This window comes from Tetrao urogallus, assembly GCF_951394365.1.
Source record: "Tetrao urogallus genome assembly, chromosome: 17".
NCBI classification, from domain to species: Eukaryota; Metazoa; Chordata; class Aves; order Galliformes; family Phasianidae; genus Tetrao; species Tetrao urogallus.
Genome location: NC_136830.1, coordinates 4,872,369 through 4,895,839, shown reverse-complemented (window position 1 = coordinate 4,895,839; position 23,471 = coordinate 4,872,369). Strand labels below are relative to the sequence as shown.

The window sequence follows — 23,471 nt, the reverse complement described above, 5'->3', positions numbered from 1 at the left end:
GCGGTGGGGGCGGGCCGGAGGCGGGGTAACGCTGGGCTCGGGGCTGGGCTTAGAGCTGGGCTCACAGCTGGGCGCTCTCCCGGCGCCGGTTGGCCGCCCCGCCCCCCGGAAGCCGCAGCCGGCGGGCGGGGCGCTGCGCTATGGCGGCCGGGCCGGGAGCTGCCGCCGTGCCCGCTGCGCGCCGGCCGCGTTGAGCCGAGCCGCTCCGTCCTGGGCCGCCATGGGCGCGTTGTTCCGCGGGGAGCCGATGTGCCTGGCGCAGCTCTTCCTGCAGAGCGGCTCGGCGTACGAGTGCCTGAGCGAGGTGGGGGAGCGCGGCCTGGCCGAGTTCCGAGATGTGAGTAGAGGCGGGGGGCTGCGGGCTGAGCCGCTGCTGAGCCGCGCGTCGCCGTCGTGTGGCAGCGGGCTGAGCTCCGGGCCCGGGCTGGAAGGGGCCCGCGGGGTTGTTCTTCAGCCCCCGCCTCCCTGCGCAGCCCGTGCCGGTGCCCGACCGCTCTCTGGGAGAAGAGCTTCCCCTCGTACCCGCCCGAACCTGCCCTGCCGCTGCGTGAGGCCGTCACCTCTCGGCCTGCCGCCGTTATCTGCGTGCAGATCCCGCAGCCTCCTGTCGGGAGTTGTACGGAGCCGGCCGCTTCCCCCAGCCGCCCCCCGTAGCGCTGTGCTCCGCACCCTTCGCGGCTCCGCTGCCCTTCTCTGGACTCGCTCCCCGGCCGCGATGTCTTTGTGTTAGCGAGGGGCCCAGCACTGAGCGCTGCACTCGAGGTGCGGCCTCGCCAGCCCCAGGCACAGCAGGAAGGCCCCCCTCCTGCTCCTGGCTGCGTGGTTGCTGATGCAAGTCGGGTTGCTGCTGGCCTTCTTGCCCACCTGCTGCCCTAGAGTAGATGTGCCTACCCCCAGTAGGTTGATAGAAGCACCCAAGTGCTCTGTAAGCTTATTTCTGCATTCTCACTGACTGTCAGGATGTGTTGTGTCTGCTCCCACAGGGCAACTTGCCTTGGAGGAAGCCAACTGCATGGCTTAGAAAATGGGTTGGGTAATACTTCATTTTTGAGCTGTCTCATCATAATTATGTGATGCTTACTTGGTGACAGAGTTTGGAATTTCTTTTCAGAAATGCAGGCGACAGTCTTTGCAAGGAAAACTTAAATGAACAGCTAGTTAGCAAGTATGGCAGTAGGTGGATGTGCATTCGTCAGTATATCGTTGTAGAGATGTCTAGAGATGCTATTCCATCTAGCCCTGGTTTGAAAGTTGATTATGCAGCCAGAGGCATTGCATACTCATGGGGAGGTGCATGCAAATATCTATGAATGCTTAACATTCCACATAGATTCTGTGAAACTCCATAGCAAAAAATCTGAACAAACCGAAAAACAACAACAAAAAAGCTGTTTCTATCAAGGTTCACGCTTGTTAATTTGAAATCTTTAAGTAGTGTTTTAAAATGGTAGGAATAAGGTTGGGAATGGTTTCTCTGGTAGATCTAGTTATTTGGTTCTTTGAGTAAAAAGAAGGAAGGCTGTTGATTCAATTCCAGTAAAGCTTTGCTGTTGAAAGCCAAATCTTTTCCTCCTTTAGTAGCTTCCCAGATGAAAAGGGCTTTCTAGAAAGAGTGCATGTGCAGCATTGGCTCCATGAAGTCTCACAGACAGCTGTGTTTTGTAGGAGTGGTTGTTTTCATGTTACCTAATGAGTATTTCATCCTTCCTCAGCTGAACCCAAATGTGAGCGTGTTCCAAAGAAAATTTGTGAATGAAGTGAAGAAATGTGAAGAAATGGAAAGAATTCTTGGTGAGCTTTATTTTCCTACCTGCCCTTTTTCACCTGAGGCGTTATTCAAGCTTACTTTGCTGGAGTGGAACTGAGGTGTTGATTTCAGCTGCAGTTTTTCTTTTTGATTTTTCCCAGTGCTGTACTGTATGAACTTTGCACAATCTTATAAAATTCTTGTATCTGTGACAAAGGCCTGTGTGCACTCATGTGCACTGTATCTGTAGATCTTCAGAGCCAGAGATGGCTTATTTGACTCCAGTACTGAAATGGGTCAGAACATACAACTCGAGTACATCTACAGCTGGAGACTGCACAGCCAGTGGGCAATTCCAGTGTTCTAGTGCTTCTGTCTCTTAATTTTCTCAGCTATAAGTTTTACTTGCTGTACAACATGTATGTGTTATTGCTGTTCTGTTTCTTCTCTCTTTTTTGGTTAAGCTCAGAAGTGAAGAAGAGTTGCTGATTTGCTGCTGATGAATAGTTGAGACTGTTTCTGTACTGAATGGTTAAAATGCTGCTGGGAAAAAAAGAAGCTTTGCTCTGGATATTCTCTTGACTATAAGATAAATCTTTTTTTTTTTTTTTTTTGGTCACATTACACAATTCAGCCCTGTCCAACTGCCAAGCACTCTCCAGATCATCTCAAGCTAATAGTAATTGCTTTCACATGGCAATCAATGCATAGAAGAAAGGCTGCAGAGCTTCACCAAGATGCATTTCACTGCAGTGTATCCTGAGGAAAGGTTACTGTTGAAGGATCCTTTTATTGGAATGTGTTGCTGGAATCATGTGCTGGTCATGCCATACATCCCAGCAGCTATTGTGGCAATCGCACTGCCCAGCATGAGCTGCATGTGTTGTTGGGTTACTTAAGCCTCTTTGTTGGAACACTGTATATTCCAAACATGAGTCGTCGAGCAGGATGTCAGTTTTTTTTGCAGATGGCATTAGAAAGCTGTTCTCACAACAACAAAAACATACTGTGAAATGTTAAAAGCTTCTTAAAAAATGCGGGTGGTGGGAAGGCTTCAGTCAGACGTCTCTGAGGATGGGTTCCTTCTGCGAGCTTCCAAGGGAAGTCTTGTGTTCCAAGCCCATTGTCAGCGCCTTTCCTCTGCACAGGGCTCACCCTTTCCTTGTGTTCTTTTTGAAGACTCTGTGTATGGTTGCAGAAATAAAGGAATAAAGTAGTTGAGGCCTGATGCTGCAGTGTGATTGGCACCCTCACAATGGCTCTGTAGTGTTCTTGCAAGTGTAAGTGATATGCTTATATTTCTGATTCTGTTTCTCTTCTCGCTCCAGGCTATTTAGTACAAGAAATTAAAAAGGCGGATATTCCTCTTCCTGAGGGAGATGTTGCTCCTCCTGCCCCCTTGCTGAAACACATTTTAGAAATCCAGGTAACTTGTTCAAGCACCAGTTGCCAAAACTGTAGTACTGGATGTCAGAACTTTATTTCAAATTGGATCACGTTCTGTTTCACCACTTATGACCTAATTTACACAGGGACCTGTCAGGGGCAGACTTTACTTCTCTTTATCCAGATGTCATGTTCTGCCAGTGTTACTTCAAAGTCTGCTTTGAGGATGTTGTATTGTCACAAAATTCCTGTGAAAGGCAGAAAGCTAACTTAGAGGTTTGTAGTCACCTCTGTTTTGATGGATTGATGCGTTGCACTGTTCAGATAAATTGCTGTATGTAGGTGTAGTCCTTGAGCCTCATTTATTGCTTTGGGATTTATTCAGGACTTTTCCTGCATCCTTATTTTTCAGGGTGTGTGGGAGTTCTTAGTTCTTAGCCCAAGGCTCTGCTGTTTCCCATGTTGGTTTCCTAGTGAGTACAGAGTGCTCTTTTCTCTGAATGCTTTTCCTGGTATTGTGTTGGAAGGAGAAGCTTGTAAAATGCAAATATACTTTTGAATGATCCTTTTTATTGTAAGTCTGTCAATAGAATAGGTAAATGTCTCACACTCTGTGCTATTCCAGGTTCTAATTCCAAGTGTGCCTTAGCTCAGAAGTAAATTAGAGTCCTAACAGCAGACTTAATGGATTCTGGTGGTGAATCAGGCATATTCAGTATGAAGCAATCTTTGGTAGGCTGAGTAATAGCATTTATTGCACTTAGGAATTTGGAAAACTAATAATTGAGCCAAATTAACATGTACTTCAAATGAATCCTCCCCAAGTTTCCAAACCTGATTCTGTGTCACTTTCATTTTGTGTAACAGGAACAGTTGCAGAAGCTGGAGACAGAATTGAGAGAAGTAAATAAAAACAAAGAGAAGCTGAGGAAAAACTTGATTGAACTCACGGAGTACACGTGCATGTTGGATGTTACACAGACGTTTGTCAGGAGAACAACTGAGGTAATCCTGCAGCATCTGAGTATGTTGTGTGACAATCCTGTTTACACATCCTGTCGATGTATAAATTGGTCTGAGAACATTTAGGTCACTTTTGCAAAAGAGCCTGTTAGTTGCTGAGTGATTTGGTTGGGATTCCAAGATCTTCCTGTTGCCTGAATTGAACGCAGGAAATAATTTTGTATTTTCACTGAAATAATTTAACTAACTTTTCTTCTTGAGAATAATAAATTAGTTTTTGGTTTTTTTTTTTTTTTCTTCCTGAGAGCTACAGCTGATCTTTCTTTTTCTTATCTAGTATGAGTCCCACTTACATATAAATTATGAAGAATTTCCATCTGTGGAAAACGAGCCATTTGCAGATTACAACTGTATGCACAGACTGGGTGCCAAGCTGGGGTAGGTATGGTTCAGTCCATATCTGCCAGATTGCCGTGATGTGCTGCTTCAGAACTGCTTCAAGAGCTGCTGTAAATAACAGGCTGCTTTCTCAAAAGATGGGGTGTTGTGTGAGTCCAGTGATTTCAGATAAGCCAAACTATTTTAGGCAGGGTGAGTGGCCCAATTGTACCTCTGAATCGAAACTGGATTCTTTGAAGAGATGTGTTAAAGAAAACTGTCACAAAGCTCCCATAAAACTAAGTATGTGTGCTAAGGAAAAGTCTGAAATTGCCCTGAGTTGGTACTTCTGCTATTCAAACGTTTTTCAGGGATAAGCACACTGAGTCACTACTAATGTAACATGTAACATTATTATTAATGGTATTGCCTACTTGCTTTTAAAGTGATGTATGGATACAAATCCATGCAATGTCTTTATGAAAGTAAAAAATGAGTGAAAAATCAAGAACCTTACTGCTATAGGCGGAGATGATGTCAAATATTCTATTTGTTTCCTATGGCCTATAGTCAATCTGTTTTCTGAATAGAAGTTGCCTTCATTTTATATACCAGGTAGTTCCTATAGAGAGTGGTTTCCTTCTTTAGAGGTGATGTGTTAAATTATTGTGGCTGCTATTTTGTGATGTGATTTACTCCTGAGATTTTAGCTTTTCTTGGTTTTGCCTTATTTGACTTGATGTTGACCTATTTACCAAAGCTTTCTTTTTCTGTAGCTTTATATCTGGATTGGTTCACCGAGCAAAAGTTGAAGCATTTGAAAAAATGCTGTGGAGAGCTTGTAAAGGATACACTATTCTGACGTATGCGGAGCTGGATGAATGTCTGGAAGATCCAGATACTGTGAGTAATAAATACTATGAAGGAGTTTATTGTGTTTGTACTTTTCAAAAGACTTAAAATAATTGCTATTCAGCACTGCACTAAATGGAAATGATTTCCCAGTGCCTTTGGAGGCCTCATGGCTGCCTCCTCTCTGCATCCTTTGCTCTGGGCTGGGCAAACCCAGTGACCCCAGCCACCCCTCATACATCTTACCTTTTGCTGTGCAGTAGCTGTGACTTTGATTGGCTGCTGTGACCAAAAAAAAAAAAAAGCACAAATGAATCTTGGATATTTATTAACTAGGTCTGTACATGGTATTACCTCTTAATGTCCCTTTTATTTGTTCATTCAGTAGTTAAGGAAAAAAAAAGCCTGGGATATTGTCTGTCTTCTATTAAAAAATATCTCTGAATTTATAAAATGCACTTTGTCCATCACCTGTAAAAGTTGGCTAAGTTGAATGAAATTTTGCTTTCATTCTGATTTGTAACTCTTCAGTTTTCCAGAGCTTTTTTCTATCTTATAATTCAGAGGTGATGAAACACAATCTGTTTCTTCTTCCCTGAAAATTTTATTTTTTTTAATGATCTACAAAAAGAAACTCCTTTGAAGTATTGGCACGCTTGAGTTTCGTTTTTGATCTTAATTAAAACATGGATTGCTAATGTTGCTGCTGACACTTTTTTCTGATTATACCATAAAAGAACAAATTTGAACAATGACAGTGCACTTGAGTTCTTGGTTGAAAACAAGTTTCATTAACTATTTTCTTTTCTTTCAGGGTGAAACCACAAAATGGTTTGTGTTTTTAGTGTCCTATTGGGGTGAACAAATTGGCCAGAAAGTTAAGAAGATTTGTGACTGGTAAAAATGAATATATGTTGTTTCTTTACATCCGAGTTCTTTTCTTGTATATTTTTCCTCTCCTCCACTTCCTTAGAAACGTTGATTTTATGCAAGGCTTTGAATTTGTTTTTTTTTTTTCCATCCCGTCAGCTGCACCTAGCTTTAAAAATTCATAGCGTAGAAATAAATGCGTGGATCGCCTTATCTGCAGTCCTTACTAAGTGTGGGCCAAGCACTGAGTGAGACTCGGCAGAATCTTGCCTATAGTTATTAGATGGCATGCTGCAGATTTGACTGGGACCCGATGTTGGCTGCCTTTTGCTTTGGTTTGGCTCTTCACACACATCTGTGTCTCTGCAGTTACCGCTGTCACGTGTACCCCTACCCCAGTACTGTGGATGAGCGCCTGGCGGTTGTTGAAGGGCTGAGCGTTCGTATTCAGGATCTTCGTACAGTGAGTAAATTACAATGGTGGTGTCCATTTGCCCTGGAGGCAATAACTTCATGTATTGCAGTATTAAACATATTAATATGTTTCTGAAATACAGACAGCTTTGGATCTGAACATGATCATTCATAATGTTTGTGGCCTTGTGTTGCCTGTATTTATTAAACTTCAGAGTAATTCCGCTGCCTAGAACAGGAGGCAGTGCTCTTTGGGGCCTCCTGCAAATGTGGTTCATCTTTGGACAAACAGTCTGTGCTTTTACTGTAGTTAACATAACTGTTTCAATGAAATCTTCTCATTTTTCTGCTTGGACAAAGGTTCTGCATAAAACTGAGGATTACTTACGCCAAGTTCTGTGTAAAGCATCTGAATCCATCTATACTTGGGTTATCCAAGTAAAGAAGATGAAAGCCATTTATCACGTACTCAACCTGTGCAGCTTTGATGTCACAAACAAATGTTTGATTGCTGAGGTTTGGTGTCCAGTGGCTGATCTGCAGAACTTGCGCCATGCGTTGGAGGAAGGTTCTGTAAGTCAGCTGAATGCTCACTGCTGCTAAAGCTTCTGTCTTCTGACTGTACAGATAGGGAAAGAAAATACTTATTTAAAACAGGGTAAAAGTTGGGTGCGGGCAGGATTGGGTCTCAACATACTCAACAAATGTTAAACAATTTCTTTATAAACACAATCTTTATTTAGTGCTTTGAATAAGAACTACTTTACTATTAAATAAGAACTTCTATGTTGGACCCAAGTTCCTTATCTGAACCCCATCTGGTATTCCTTATAAAGTACAGACCAGAGCACTGTACATTAATTCATATTTTTAGATCAACAGATGGGTTTTTTATTTATTTATTTATTTTAAGATTATGCAAAGAGATGAATGTTAAATTTGGGCTTTATTTTAGTGATGTTTCAAGGCTGGTGAAACTACTGATAGAGAAAATGATTTCACTTCCATTAGATTAAGCATCAACTGAGTTTTCATGTTTCTTTTCTTTCTCTCCGTAAATAGAGGAAGAGTGGAGCCACGATTTCTTCCTTCATGAATACCATTCCAACAACGCAACCTCCTCCAACTCTGATACGTACCAATAAATTCACCTCAGGGTTCCAGAATATTGTTGATGCTTATGGAGTTGGAAACTATGGGGAAGTGAATCCAGGTTGGTTCTCTGAAATCTGAACTGTATTGTCATTATTGCTCACCTTGTTTGTAAAATTGTGTGTTTAAATGCTTTGCTAAGTGGGACACCAAATGGGGCAAAATGGGGGCAACCGTACTACTTAGTTATTAGGTGTTGTAAATCTTCAGTAGCTCATCCAAAGTACAGGTGGTTGCCATGTGGTAAGTTGGGATTTGATTTTGAGGTGTTCTTTCAGCATTATAAATAGTGAGAACAGCTGTATATTTATATGCTTTACCTTGGATAAGAGCATATATTTAGGGAAAAGAGGAAAACTGGTAATGGCTGTTGCTTTTGCTGAGGTGGGAAGCTCATCACCTGGATAAAAGACAACAACCTAGCTTATACAGCCCAGTTAGTGTAATATCTTTCGGTGTTTTGTAGCTACCTTGACTCTGATAGCATCATGTGATGCTGTACGGAAGAATACTTCTGTATAAATTAAAGCAGGCTTTAAATCGAGTTAAATTCATATGGTGTGGGAGATCTGTTAGCAGGGGGTGAAATGTCCTTCAAACTTAAGACTAAACAAATTGTTTGGGAGGCTAAAAATAGTTGATTGCTTATACATAATTCAGATACCACCATCATCTGTTGTGCTGTATGTCTGAAATGTATCACGTTGCCATTGCAGCTCTCTATACCATCATCACTTTTCCCTTCTTGTTTGCTGTTATGTTTGGAGACCTTGGGCATGGTCTGCTAATGTTCATCTTTGCACTCCTGACAATACTGTATGAAAACCATCCTAGATTACGAAGATCACAGGATGAGGTAAAAGGAGTTATAAACTTAAACCCCACCAGCAAGATAATTCCAATTAAATAGCTGCTATGTTCCTGTTAAGTGCTATTTTTTATGCATGTATTAGACTTTTTTGTCCTAAGATTTTATGTGTTCAGTATTACCGTACTCCTCAAGATTAATGCAGTGTCTTGAGCTCTTCTTCTCCTGAAAGGTCAGAAATTGCCAAGCTGGAAGAAGAGCTGGCAGCAAATAATATTGGTGGGCTTGTCTTTGGTTCTGCTAAAGCTACTTAGTGGCATATGTTGTTTACAGAATGTGGTTACAGCCTCTAACAGGAGGAGAAAATGTCTCTTCAAGTTTCATCTTTTGTTGTTTCTGAATAACAGTTGCAGTTTGAAATTCACAAGACTTAGTTTTATTTAATCTTTTAATTATAGGGGCTTAGAAAGTAGGAACTCTTGCATATCTTATTAGAATTATATTTAATTAAGATTGATTGTAGGTGGCTTAACTTCTTGAGTTAAGTCTAGGAGAAGAAATGTGGCTTAAGAGGACCATTAGTTACTGTAGTGATGCCAGTGAGAGAAGTGTCAGTTTGTGTCACTGGAGCTCCTATGGGGACTCCAGATCTTTTCATTCCCTTTAAACCAAAGTTGTCTCTCTGAATTTGCTCTCAGCAAGTTCTGTTTCCTAAATCATTTGGCATAAAGCTATAATGTGCAAAGCTGAATCTGCCATTAAGTGACTGTCCCTTGTAGATTGCATATTTACATGCTTAAAGAAAGATTGTTTTCCATTTTGATTGGCCTCAGGTTTCTTCGTTTTATTTGATGACTGTTTGTGGTATTGTTTAGCTTTCTGAAGTTTTTACGTGGCCGGAAATGTGTTTCTCTTTGAAATGCATGGGTAACATGACTCCTCTTTTTTTTTTTTAATATATATTTGCAGATAATAAAAATGCTATTTGATGGCCGATACGTCATTCTATTGATGAGTTTGTTTTCTATATACACTGGTCTGATTTACAATGATTGTTTTTCGAAGTCATTAAATATATTTGGTTCCGGGTGGAATGTTTCAGCAATGTTTGAACAGAACGTTTGGCGGTGAGTGGTTTACCTCTGTTTGCTGTGCCATTAAAGCAAGAGTATTTCCTGCAGCAGGTTCAGCCCTTGGCCCTTTAGCTGTTCTCTTATTTGAGGTTGCTCTCAAATGAAATGTAGCAAGACCTGGCTAGTGGGCTGTGGGCTCCGTCTCTTCTACACTTAAAATGAAAAATGCAGTAATAGTTATTTAAAAACAAAAAAATACAAGAAAGTAAAAGAGAGGTTACAGGTCATCCTTCGGGTGGATGTTAGTGCATTTTATCTAAAAGCAGATTGTGAGCTTTCAAAACAAAACTTTGTTCCAGGGAAATGGGGAATAAAATCTAAAAATGTGTCTTTCAAAGACGGTGTGAATTGAACCCAAATAAAAGGTGCCCAGGTTGTTGTGTTTTTTTTAACTAGCCAGACTGTTTTTACTTAGAAATTGCTTTATTCTTTCATGGTCCTGTCAGATCTGATTGTGGTTCTCTTTCACTGCAGTCTTGAGGATCTGAAGTCTCATCAACTTTTAATGCTGGATCCAAATGTTACTGGTGTGTACAATGGAGCTTATCCCTTTGGAATTGATCCGGTTAGTTTTACTGTTCTCTGTTATCTGTTGTGATGATCAGTCATCTTTAAATTAGATTTTGGTATGTGTATTAGAGAGAGAAACACACTCTGGGGGGAAAAGAAGAAGCATTTCTGTTTTCCTTCTCCAGTTCAAAAGAGATTCCCCTTAATGAATCAAAGATTGAACTATTTTCACACACTTCAGACTGAGTTTGTGATCTCAGCTTGACGTAGAATGCTGGTCTCGTAATAGAGAAGGGATATTGCTGTATTCCTTCCATTACATTGCTCTGAAGGTATGTATCTTGTCGTTTCTTCCTCAGATTTGGAATTTGGCAAGCAACCGTCTCAGTTTTTTAAATTCTTTCAAGATGAAAATGTCTGTGATTCTTGGAGTGGTTCACATGACGTTTGGAGTTGTATTGGGAGTATTTAACCACTTGTAAGTACAAGAAGTCATGATAACCATAATGCTTTTTGCCAAGGCTGTAATTATACCAGTTAACCTGGCAAGAGAAATGGGGGCAGGTGTGTGTTTTCTTTAACAAAACCCAGCATCATAGTGATTATCTTAAAAAAAAAAAGAAAAAAAAGGCAGTAACAGAGGTTCTCTTTCACAAAAATTAGATAATGGGTCAGTATTATTCCAAAAAGTGTTTCACTTCTTGCTAAATGCAAATGCTTCACATGGCATTGATTTGCACTAGAATACCATGTTAAAATGTCACTGAGTATGAAGAAATCACTTTTAGGTCCTAAATTCAGTACTGCTCTTTAAAATGACATTGTGACCACGCTTGGTCCCAAGTTTACCTTGATCTTACTTTGTAAAAGTTATTTATCCCTTTTTCTCTTTGTTTTCTTTTAGACATTTCAAGAAGAAGTACAATATTTATTTGGTTTTTCTTCCTGAACTTTTGTTCATGATGTGCATCTTTGGCTACCTTGTGTTCATGATTTTCTTTAAGTGGTTAGCATACTCTGCAGAGGACTCCACAACTGCTCCAAGCATTCTGATTCAATTCATTAACATGTTCCTGTTCCCTGGTGGTGAAGCAGATGCCTTTTATACCGGACAGGTTAGTAGTTTTCGTACAAGCTTCTAAGGATCCTTTGCTCTCTGTGCAGTTATTATTTTACCAGTCGTAAAGGCTGATAGCTGGGTGTGCTCTGCCTTCCCCTGGGGAGGGGAATGTCTCAGACTAAGGGGAAATTGGAGAAACATGATCATTAAAAATTATTTTTATTCTTCTTGGGGACTTGTGGAAGTAGTTTTCTCAAACAAAAATTCCCAGTTTAGAATTGAGGTGAGAGAATAGTCGTATTTTTATAGTTTTGCTGCTTGCTTATGTGCTGTAAATAATCCTAGTGCAGCGAGCTTCAGTAATGCCTTTATCTGGAACTCAGCCTTGAAGATGCTGGGTGTCTGTAATTCCATTTAAGAGGAGGATTAAGTGAATATTTAGGTACATTTTCAATTTGGGTTGCATATGCACTGAAATCAGTAGTATTTTTTTAGACTTATTAAAGGAAGGCTTAATTTTGATTTTGTGATCTGGTCTAATGTTGTTTCTTTCCCACCTATGAACAGGTTGGTCTGCAGAGATTTTTACTGTGTGTTGCTTTTCTTTCTGTTCCTGTAATGCTTTTTGGAAAACCACTTTATTTATATTGGTTGCACAGTGGAAGTCGAGGCATTAGAACATACAGGGTAAGTATTGATATGTGCTCATACAGTTCTTCAGGATAGAAAATTCAGCTGGTGTATTGCTTATAGATAATGTCCATAATTAGGTGCTTCTACAGAACTTTGATAGTTCTTTGTTCCTCTAGTTCTCTGGTCATTTTTGCCTTGGAGAATGTTATTTTCTGTGACTACTTTAAACAAATCTAAAAATTGACACCAAGAGTCCCCAAGCAAACATAATGCATTTCAATTTTGCAGCGTGGCTACAAGCTAATTCGGAAAGAAAGTGAAGAAGAGCTTTCTCTGCTGCAGCCTCATGATGTGGAGGAAGGAAGCAGTCATTCAGATAGTGGGCACGTAGAAGAGGATGGAGAGGAGGTAATTAGTTCATTTCTGATTAGTTAGGTCTTGAAAGGAAATTACAAGTAGAAAATCAAGGAGCTAATCACGGAAACTTCCAAGAAAATCAGCAGAGCCTTTACAAAGACCTTAATGCCAGTATTGCTGTAGCTAAAAAAATACAATTGTTTGCTTAAATAATTTCTTGGAAGTAAACGTTGAAACTTGTGGTGGTGAATTTAGTCTTGGTATCTTTGTTGGCAGCAAACATGCATATTTAGAGTTAACTCTATTAATACGGTTATTTCTCTGTGACTAGCATTACTGATAATTAACCCTAGTTGTAGAGATTCAAAATTGACATTGTAAATTTGTGACATTGGTGGAACAGGAATTTGAATGGTGTTCGTTTTTTACTGCCTTCATTTTTCAAGAACTAGATCATATTATTTTGGAAAACAAATTTGCATACATTTTTATCTATCCACAAAGTAACTGGGGAAACTAACTGGACCAATAGACTGGTTGTCGTCGCTTCTCTTTGTAATGAATCTTAAACATAAGCTTTTTTTCCCCTTGATATGAAATCAGTGTATGACCCTGTGATGGATTTTTTTTTTTTTTTTGTATACCAAGATTGGCAGATGAATGTTTTTGTTTCACTTTGCACTGCATTGTTTAAATGGATACAGATGTGTTTTTGTCTTTCAGTTTAATTTTGCAGATGTTTTTATGAATCAAGCCATTCATACCATTGAGTACTGTCTAGGATGTATTTCTAATACAGCCTCGTATCTGAGACTCTGGGCATTAAGTCTTGCACATGCACGTAAGTATTTCGTGTTGGTTTTGGTTGCTTTTCATCTGTCCTGATTTTTAACCCTCAGCTGGCCTGCTGAAATGATGCTGCTATGAAAAAAAAAGGTGGGATGGGGTGGAGAGTTTCCTGTAGTTCCCACGTTCAGCAGATTCTGTAATCCTAGTTAAACCAGAATACAGGTTAGGTAGAGTAGCTCACTTGATGTATGCTGTACCAACGTGAATTATGAAAGTTTTTTTTTTTTTCCCAATAGAATTGTCAGAAGTTCTGTGGCAAATGGTGATGAGAGTGGGTCTTCGTGTGGACACAACCTATGGTGTCTTACTGCTAGTCCCTGTCCTAGCCTTTTTTGCTGCACTAACAGTTTTTATTCTTTTGGTCATGGAGGGGCTTTCTGCTTTTCTCCATGCTATACGACTTCACTGGTAAGTTTTAACTGCTCATTTTTTAATTACTTCACTCCAGTGTATACTGGCTGCTCTAGAAGGATTTGGGGTCAAAATACTAGGGACCCTTAAGTGAAAATTTTAACAGCCCAATCCTCTTTTAATTTACCTAATCTTGTTGAATACATGGCTTATTAGTTTGAGTATTCTTCTTGGATATTTTCAGTGAACTCATATTTTATTGGCTTATGATTTATACTGACCTCTGCCACGTTGAATTAATTGTCATGCAAATTATGAATTAATACATTTGATTTACACTATCCTAGCTTTTCATACTGTAGAATATTAGTAGCTGTGATAAATATTAATTTCAGTCTAATTGTGTCACTAAATGGCTGCAGTCTGTTTTGCTCAACAGAACATTTGTATCTGTGAGAAGAACTTTCATTCAAGTGAGACTGCCAGCCTTTAAATATTTTAATCCTTCCTCGTCTTCACATCATGAGCTTTACACTTTTGTATGCAGAAACTTGATCATATTTGCAGCGCAGGGGAAAAGGCAGACGTGTATACACATAATGTAGTCAGAGTTTTATTAGTGAAGAGTTTTGTCATCGTGAGACTTTAGATTTGCAAAACTAATGCCAAAACAAATTAGTGAGGCAGAAATGAGAAATAAACTGTGACAGCAGAATTTTTAGTCTCTGGAGAAAAACCAAATCTGCCTGTATCTGCGGATGGAGCAGCTGCACTGGAAGTCTGAGTGCTGGGATTCGGAGTGGTGGTGTTTGGTTTCTTGCGTTGCAGGCTTCTCTCCTTTGACAATTTTGGATTAATATTGGCCTTGTACCTTTTATCTTGTTTCAGGGTGGAATTTCAGTACAAATTCTATACCGGTGGAGGCTACAAGTTTACGCCTTTCTCTTTTCAGCACCTTTCTTTACATTTTAATAAAGATGATATAGCATAGCTCGGTTGCTCTCAGCAAAGTGTTTGGGATTCTCTGTTCTTGTAGGACAAAGTGTTTCTTACCCATTGCCTTATACCACAGCCAAAAACTGTCATATATACCTCCCACGGAAATACACAGCAGATCTGGAGCCTAGAAACTATGCGTTTTCCTTAATAAACTAATATTGTAAATTAATTTTCTCACAAATTGTTACCACATGTTCTAAAATCACCACGTTTCCTTTTGTTAAAGCTGTTTATTTTCTCAAAGGATTAAGATCACACTGAACGTTAATTACTCCTCTATCCTCTACTTCAGCAAGCCCCCATCTCGTGTACTTTGGAACTCAGCAGCAGTGTCAGTTTTCAGTATTTATCGCGGCGGCATCACAGAACACGAACTTGTACACAGCACTGCATCACACCCATTCCCAATAAAGCCCCCTTGGCGCTGTTCCCCTCGCTTCCTGCGGAGCCCCTTAACGCTCCGCGCCACACGGCCGCTCCTCCCGCCGCCCGCTCGAGGCGCTGCGCGTGGCGACCGTTAGGCGGCGCTGCGAGGCGGCGGTCGGCCGGACGGCGGCCGTCGCTCCTCTGGGAGCTGTTGCTGTGGCGACTGGGCGGCGTCTGTCGGCGGCTGCCGCCATGAGCCTGGGCGACGTGCGGGTGCGGTGGTTGCGGGATCGAGCGCTCGCTGCTTTAGGGTTGACCGACGCGAAGCCTTTCGAGGAGCTGCTAAGCCGCGACGGCGGCGAGGCCGGGAGGGCCGTGCTGCGCTTCTTCAACGGCGGTGCTGCGAACGATGAGGATGTGACGGCCGTGCTGCTGCTGCTGCGGGCCGAGCGGCGCCCCCACGAGGGCGGGGAGGCAGCGGGTGAGGCCGCCCTGCAGCCTGCGGGGCCCTCGATCCCCGCAAGCGCTTCCTGTGGTCCTCTCGCCACGTTCCCGTTTTCTTCTCTCACGGGCTGCTCTGTGTCCCATCTCCCAGCCCTGTTACTTCTCTCTTTACCCCTTTCCGCGTCCCCATCTCCCTTGAGCTGCATCCCATCTCCTTGTGCCCTGCTCACCTCTTCTATTTGCAGACCCTTTCTCCTCCTCTCCAGCAGTCTTGGAGTGATTTGCACCATCACCATTATGGGGTGGTTCTGTCTTGCTTTCCTGGTTTGTGTGTGTGCGTGTGTGCAGACACAGGTGGTACACGCGAGTTTGGAGATGAGGAGGAGGAAGAAGGCTCTGATAATTCATTTTCTGAGCAGCTGGCTGAGGTGGCCTCCTCTGTCGCATTGGAAGGAAGTAGGTGATATTAGGAGGAAGCTTTTCACACAGGGGGTGGTGACTCACTGTACCAGGTTGCCCAAGAAGGTTGTGCATGCCCCATCCCTGGAGGCATTCATGACCAGGCTGGATGTGGCTCTGGGCAGATTGGTCTGGTGGTTGGCAACCCTGGACATAGCAGGGGGTTGAAACTGGGTTATCATTGTGGTCCTTTTCAATCCAAGTCATTTTATGATACTATTATTTGAGCAGCCAAAGCATGCAGGTTTCAGGTCTTTCTGCTGCAGGGATTTGGTGTGGCTCTTCCATGCGGCCCTCAGAGCAGATCCAGCAAAGCACTTGTAACATCAGCAGCTTCTAATGCCTGGAAAGCAGATCTGATTTTGTGAGTGGGGTCATGGTTAGAGGATCACAGAAGCAAAGAGTCATGATCTGCTTTTTTATACCATTTTATACTATGTTTTATTGAGGCAATAGGATAAGGCAACAGAGAAACTCCAGGGGAATTAAGGAATTACACTTGGGAGATGATGACAAGGCAGGGTCCCCAGCTGAAGTGCTTTTATACCAATGCAGACAGCTTGGGAAACAAACAGGAGGAGCTAGAAGCCATCATGCTACTTGAAAATCACCATGTAGTTGCAGTCAGAAACCTGGTGGGTTAATTCCCATGACTGGAATCTGGCTGTTGATGGCTACAAGTTGTGCAGAAGACACAGGCAAGGAAGGGTGGAATTAGGTGTTGCCCTCTACGTCAAGAAAGGAATAGAGTGTGAAGAACTTTCCCTGAAGAATGGCTTTTAGTGAGCAAACTGAAAGCACGTGGGTAAGAGTTAAAGACCGAGGCAATGAAGGGAACCTTGTAGTTGGTGTCTACTGCAGGCTGCCTGATCAAGTGGAGCCTCTTGAAGAAGTCTTCAGCTATTGGAGGCATTGTGATTGCAGGCTGTTGTCCTGCTGGGGGACTTCAACCACCCAGACATCTGCTGAAAAGGTAGCACAGCGGGCTGTAGGTGATCCAGGAGACTTTTTTAGCCAAGGAATAGAAAGCCCTAGCAACAGAGATGCAGTATTGGACCTGTTGCCCACCAGCACAAGCAAACTGATTGGTGACATCAGGATTGAAGGCTGCCTGGGCTGTAGCCCAGAGTGTTCTAATTGAAACCCAGTTATATGTAGGATGTAATATGGTTTCTTCTGTTATTAGGATTTAGTCCTAATATGGGCAATAGTGCTGTCCTGTAGGGGAAACGTACAGATGGTTGGTTGTTGAAATGTGGTGATGAAGAAGGAAGAAAATGCTCAATTCAGTAGATTCAGAAGGAAATTGGAAGGATCTATCGTGTGTGCTTAGAATACCTGTACTTTAAGATAGTTCCTTTGTGTTATTTTTTCTTAGACGTGATTCAGAAAAGCAAAACATCCGATCTGGAATCTTCAGATGATAGAAGTGTTTCAGGTCATGGGTCAGCTCTCCCTACTGAGTCTGCATTGGGTGAAGTGGAGCAAAGATTTGCAACGGAACACACTACGCAGGTGTGCTGCATTTCATTCTCATCCTTTGGGGTATGAAGATACAAGATTTCTGATGCAAATGTTCCAGTAAAGTTATGGAGTGCAGTGCAAACCAAGTATTTAGAGCAGAACAGAACATTTTACTATAAAACAATTTTCATTTGAAAGCACTGTCCTGAGATGTCTGCCACAGCCTCTGAAATTGACGAGACATTACGAAGATAATCTACTGGGTAAAACAAGATATTTTTAGTGAGGAAATGAAGTAATGAGTTACTCAGGTACCATATTAGCTATTCCCAGAGTTGCTTCTAATAGAAAAGTTGCAGTTACAGTAACTGCAAAATAAAGACGTTGTGGGAGGAGCATGCAGGGGACAGATGCTTTTGTACCTCAAGGCTTTTACCTCACTAGGCAGTTGAGATGGATCTACTAAACTTAGTTTATGATTGAATTGCAGTGGAAGGAGATGAAATGCTTGCACATTCCCAGACAGGCACTATGGGGGGCATTTAAGTGTGTTCCAGTTTCTTGTATTTCAGGCCCAAATGCTCTTGGTCTGGAAATTAACATTTAGAAAGCTGATTATTTTTACTGTTAGCCAAGCTATTTATTTTAACATTTTATTTTTTATACCAGTCATTTACCTGGACAGCAATATCAAGCAAAATCGTTAAACTAATCATTCTATCCCTTTGCTCACAGAAGGCAAAAATTTTGTTGCTGTTAAGAAACATGTCAGCAAATAGCAAATCATTCTTTCTTTATATTCTCTATTTCAGATAACAGAACAGAAAGCTGACGAGGTGTATTTCTATGTGGCTCTTGATGAAATTCCTGAAGAATTTGTATCAGATGCTACTGTATATTTTTTAAGAGACCCCAAAGGTATTTGTCCTGAGTAACTGAAGTTCAGCATTTCCAGTCTTTGCATTAATCACAGAACCACTCAGGTCAGAAAAGGTCTTCAGGATTATCAGATCCAACCATTCATCTGACCTGCTGAGTGCTGTCACTAAACCATGTCTTTTAGTCCATGTCCACCTGTATCTTAAACATCTCTGGGGATAGAGATTCCACCACTTTCCTTGGCCACCTCTCCCAATGCTTGACCACCTTCTTTGAGAAAAAATTCTTCCTCTTATTTGAACTAAACCTCCCTTGGTGCAATTTAAGACTATTTCCTTGTATCCTATCACTTGTCACCTGAGAAAAAGAGACCAATACCCTCCTTGCAGCAATTCCTTTCAGGGAGTTGTAGAGAGCAGTGAGGTCTCCTCTCAGCCTCCTTTTCTCCAGAGTGAACAACCCCAGGTCTCTTGGCTGCTCATTGTAAATCTTGTTTTCTATGAACCACTTGAGAATGGTTCATACTGAGGAAAGCTGATAGTAACTGGGACACAGGTTATGCCTATCCAGCCTAATTAACTGGCATGAATGCTCTCAGACTAGAGCCAGGATTCAGGAACACTATTCATATTAAATTTATGGAAAACATGTTTTCCACATTTTACCAACAGGGATGAAGCTTTCGTGCTGTTCTCGGGGGAGCACAGGAGGTTTAGTTATAGTAGCTGCTAGAGCTCTGTGAAGTGTGTTGACAGTGAGGAGCTGGATGTGAAAATTAGACCATAGGGTGGTGATAAACACAACTTGGGTATCAAACTTCCTGACCTGACTTAAATTCTGATACACAACAGGAACATCTGAAATAGAAGTTCTATTTTGATAGTTCAATCATTTAACATAAAACTGATGACTGGTACTGATCGCAGTCAGACCTTGGGATCTAGCTCCATGCCGACAGGAAACAGCAAACAGGTATTGCCATATTTCCAGGAGCAATCAGCTGCCTGTTATCTGAGCCTTAGTGCCAGCCACTCACCCCAGCATAAATGTGGATTCGCTGAGCAGCAGCATGCACAGTTTGAAGCTGCAAAGTTTTTGTTATGTGACTATTTCCTATAGAAATAGGAAATGTGAGAAGGAAAAAAAAAAGTAAACTATGATAATGTTATCTATCTGTTTTATGTCAATTCTGTAGAATATTTTCCTGGTCTGCCTACAGAAGTTTAAATCATGGCCACTTTTTGGTTTGAACAGAAAACTGCTCACTGTAAGGCTGGGTTATAGAGTCACTTTTCTACCCTTTTTGAAAAGCCATCTACAATATTAAACACAGCAGTAGTTTTGAAAGTGGCTTGCACAAAACCTAGTTTATTGCAAAGACAGTTTGGTGTTGTTGGAGTTTAATATGGGTAAGAATTTATGCAATTGTTTTAATAATTACTTTTTGTACCAAATAATTAGATCTGTGCTGATTCTTTGTATGCTGTTTAGAAGCAGTTACTGAACCTAATGACCTGACTGAAGCTGATGTGGTTCTTCCTAAAGTGATTGAGTTTGGTTTACTGACTGATGATGCTCTTTTGATGCTAAAAAATATCTTCTCAAAGGTAAATGTTACAGCTTTTACATATGGAGTGTTCAGTGTTTCTGTGAGTGATTTGCCTGCTTAGTATTCTGCTGACTACATGGACTAAGTGTATGAAATGCTAATATTTCATGACTGTCCTTCATATGCCAAAATGAAGTTTATGCTAATACTTAGAAGATTTTGGGAAACAAAATATCACACAAGTACGTGGAGACGGTCATTATTTAACTGAATTGTCTGGACCTATCTAAGAAACATTTAAGAATGTGATATTAAGTATTTTTTATTTTTGTGCTGATACACTTTTGTAAAAGCATACCGGCTTCATCCCCCCCCCCTCCCAAATGTAGGCCATCTAATTTATGGTACATGTCTGAATTGTAGGAATTTTTGCCCGCTGTCTCCTCTGATCAGCAGGCTGGAGAAGTTTCCTTTGCAGAAAAGGAAGTGCAGCCTGTGGAATACCATGATATTCAGATAAGGAATGATCATGTGAACATGCAGAGATTCTTAAGCACTTCTCATCTAACTCTACAGCAAACTGAAGGTGAGTATTTTACCTATGCTAGTGCTGTGTTGTTCAGACTGCAAGACAATAAAAATAGGTTCACCTAGGAATGGCTCTGCTTGGAATAACAAATACATACAGTTTCTGGGGAAGCTGCAGATCTGACCAAAGTTTCTCTTGCTGGTAACAGTAGTCTTTTACTGCTCTGAAGCATAGCAGTCAGTATGGGGAAACAGACTAATTCCGTGACATTCTGTCAGCCTGGAGTAAGAATAGGAGAGAAAGTCAGCATGCCTCATTTCTTCCCACTGCTCAGAAGACTCTGTCCATTGCTGGATACAGAAAGTGGAAGACCAAATGAGGCTTTCACATGTGGTTTAGCATCTCCTCTCTGGCATGGGTTAGCGTACCTGCTATTGAGGAAAATTTAATGGTGTATACTAGGAAGACTAATAATTTTATTCAGCAAAGCCCTAATCCTGATTCTTAATGGTTAGTGAATGGATTGAGGGGTGAAAGGTCAGAGCTTTAAGTTATTTCTATGAATACATCTCAGTATTGTGTTAACTACAGAGCAACTGATGCCTTTTGCCATATTGTCAAACAGAGAGCAGGCAGTAAGCTGCCTACACTCGAGTAGCTGATAAAATGGAAGGTGTGAGCCATTTAGTGATGTTACTTTAATGATGCTGGTGGAACAAGACAGTTAATTTTAAGTGCCTTTGCTCCTGACAGAAGAGATTAAACTGCACATGCCAACTGTAAATCTAGATGGAGAAGTGAGTGTTCTCGCTGCAGTTCCAGAAGTGGTTGAAGCTATTGAAAGTTGTGCAATGACCTGGCAAAAACTAATATCCACAGCTCTAGAGGAACAACTGAAAAAGGTTCCACAGGTAATGTCTCCATTAAACCAAGCTTCTTTACTCCCAGAAACTCCACAAGAGTCTCTCTGAATGATTTGTGCTCTGTTTTAATGTCTTTGTGTTTGATCGTTGGAAAGACTATTTACTAATTGAAGAAAAGTAGGATAAAGGTAGTGAGGAATGTGACTCTGGGAAGCAGAAAATAAAGTAATTCTGTGTAGGTCCTGTCCACCTAGGAAACTGTGGAAAGCTAAGGCACTTTTGTTAGTTGCATTCTTACTTCTAAAATCAGTGAGATAGCCATGAAATATTAAAAAATACAGTGATTAAAGTGTATATATACATATATATATATGTATATATACATATATATATATTCATGTATATGAAACTATATTTTCCCTTGAAAAGTCATCTTTCAAACAAAATGAAATCCATTTGCAATGTTCTCATTCTGCAAACACACATACAGTTATACAATTAAATATGAGATATTACATGTCTATGAAGTTATTTGTGCGTATATCTCTGCAAGCATGGCATCCTCAAATCCAGGGTACACTCCCCATGAGCAGTTCCTCTCTGCTTGTGTAAAACTTATGAATTCAGAGTTTATTCTGTCTTCTTTTCATGGTTGAATGACATCTGAGTTTTCTCAGTTTACTTATTGAAAAAAAGAACAAATGTAAAGCTGTTTATAGGATCTCACCCTTGCATAATGGTAATTTGGAATTCTTATTTTACTCCACCTAACTTGTAGGGTAAGGGTCCACTTGCAGAAATTGACCTCTGGTGTGTAAGAAATGCTGTTTTAAGTCATCTTAATGAACAGACAAAGCTTCCAGAAGTGGAAAGAGTCTTGGCAATACTGCAGGAAGCTGAGTCTGAGTGTGTCAGAGATTTACATGTAATCTTCAATGACCTCAGAGAACACTGTGTGGAAGCTCTCGATAATGTTAGATTTCTTTCAACTCTGGAACACCATTTGAAGGTATGTGATCTTAAGAAAACTCTTTGCAGATCTGCACATCTTTAGCCATCTCTGTAATTTAGTCATCAGGATGTTTCCTTGACTGAGTTATTCATTTACTAACGTGATGGATTTTCTTCTTAACTGTAGAATAAATATTTTAATATTTATAAATATTAAATTTAAATTAATTAAAAATAAAATTAAATAAATATTATAAAATGTGTATCTGTATTTTCATGACAGCTTACTCACAGTACTTATATATTTAACAGAATCTAACACATGGCACTGGGTTTAATGTTGTCTTGGATACAATTCCTTCACTGATGAATGCTCTGAGAATGGTGTGGATTATGTCACGGCATTACAACACAGATGAAAGGATGGTGCCCCTCATGGAAAGAATTGCATGGGAAATTTCAAATCGAGTGTGCAAAGTCGTGGATTTACATACACTATTTAAGTAAGTACTGGATTCCTACTTTCCTGGTCTGCATTTTTTTAAAGCTTTACTTGTTTTATGGAAAGTGTAGTAGATAACACTTGCATCAAATATGCTTCAGTGTTTATCTCAAGTTCTATTAGAAGGTCAATTAAAAGTCAATTTATGTTGTAGTTTTCATAAATTGCCAAACCGGTCCTGACAAAACAGGTGTTTGTCCTCCTTTCTCTTGGGAGGATGAAAATCAATAAACACCCTGCAATTACTGCAGTACAGAAGTGGCAAAAATACAATTAATCAGTCTACAAATAATACCTCCTTTCAAAATCAGTCCCACTGAAAATTAAGATATAGCAGTTGAAAGTTTAATTTAGATCTAATTAGAAGCTGCTAAACCAGGGTATATTAATCAGCTGAGATATCATTTAATATCTATAATCTTTTTATCTGTACTATATTAATTCTTTTGATTTAATTAATAGAGAAGATAGAGCTGCTGCGAAAAAGAAAATAGCAGAGGCCAAAAGTACTCTTGAACAGTGGAAGAAATCTTATTTGGCTGTTCGTGCCCAGATTGAAGCATCAGGAAGAGAGCAACACTGGGAATTTGACCGAAAACTTTTATTTGGAACAACAGATTATATGACTTCAGTCTGTCAAGATCTGTATGATATTTTGCAGGTAGTTGTATAGAGAATAATTATATAGGATGATTGTGTCATCAGTGTTTTCTTATGTAGAGGAGATTCTTTTATTACTGTAGTTGTTGAGATGCTAATAGCCTTTAGCTGTTAGTTTTTTCCTGTGTGTGTTTAAGCTCAGAACCTGAACAATGACTTTGATTTTAACAATGATGCTCTTAACGCTGGAGATGAAATAAGTCTTTTCAAGTATTTGTTAAGGAAAGGCATTGCTGTGTACAGTACTGCTGTTAGCATACAGACTTGTAATAATTGTTTGACAGATTTGCAATTTTCATGGCTTGTGGTGTCATTTTGGATGGACTAGTCATTTAAGTACGCC

At 40.6% G+C, this 23,471-nt stretch overlaps 2 protein-coding genes across 2 annotated transcripts in view; both read left to right on the top strand.

The window, feature by feature from the left end:
- Window positions 1-220: 220 nt before the first annotated feature.
- On the top strand, window positions 221-14,454 carry ATP6V0A2 (ATPase H+ transporting V0 subunit a2; the record flags this gene model as incomplete). The annotated part of the gene is made up of 20 exons (XM_079543633.1): window positions 221-304; window positions 1,713-1,791; window positions 3,076-3,173; window positions 4,001-4,138; window positions 4,434-4,534; window positions 5,251-5,377; window positions 6,141-6,223; window positions 6,566-6,659; window positions 6,971-7,183; window positions 7,673-7,823; window positions 8,479-8,618; window positions 9,540-9,697; window positions 10,178-10,268; window positions 10,573-10,691; window positions 11,118-11,328; window positions 11,841-11,960; window positions 12,195-12,314; window positions 12,987-13,104; window positions 13,349-13,520; window positions 14,352-14,454. 20 exons carry the CDS (start codon window positions 221-223, stop codon window positions 14,452-14,454), a joined length of 2,520 nt encoding a protein of 839 aa, XP_079399759.1.
- A 626-nt stretch (window positions 14,455-15,080) lies between these two features.
- DNAH10 (dynein axonemal heavy chain 10) overlaps window positions 15,081-23,471 on the top strand; it is a gene marked incomplete at both ends in the record, with an annotated part of 53,944 nt that continues 45,553 nt past the window's right edge. Inside the window, 10 exons of the mRNA XM_079543649.1 lie at window positions 15,081-15,309; window positions 15,621-15,728; window positions 17,110-17,246; window positions 18,008-18,113; window positions 19,566-19,681; window positions 20,080-20,209; window positions 20,906-21,063; window positions 21,794-22,024; window positions 22,279-22,469; window positions 22,931-23,129. Coding sequence (XP_079399775.1) covers window positions 15,081-15,309; window positions 15,621-15,728; window positions 17,110-17,246; window positions 18,008-18,113; window positions 19,566-19,681; window positions 20,080-20,209; window positions 20,906-21,063; window positions 21,794-22,024; window positions 22,279-22,469; window positions 22,931-23,129 — 1,605 coding nt within the window. The remainder of the gene's footprint in view (window positions 15,310-15,620; window positions 15,729-17,109; window positions 17,247-18,007; window positions 18,114-19,565; window positions 19,682-20,079; window positions 20,210-20,905; window positions 21,064-21,793; window positions 22,025-22,278; window positions 22,470-22,930; window positions 23,130-23,471) is intronic.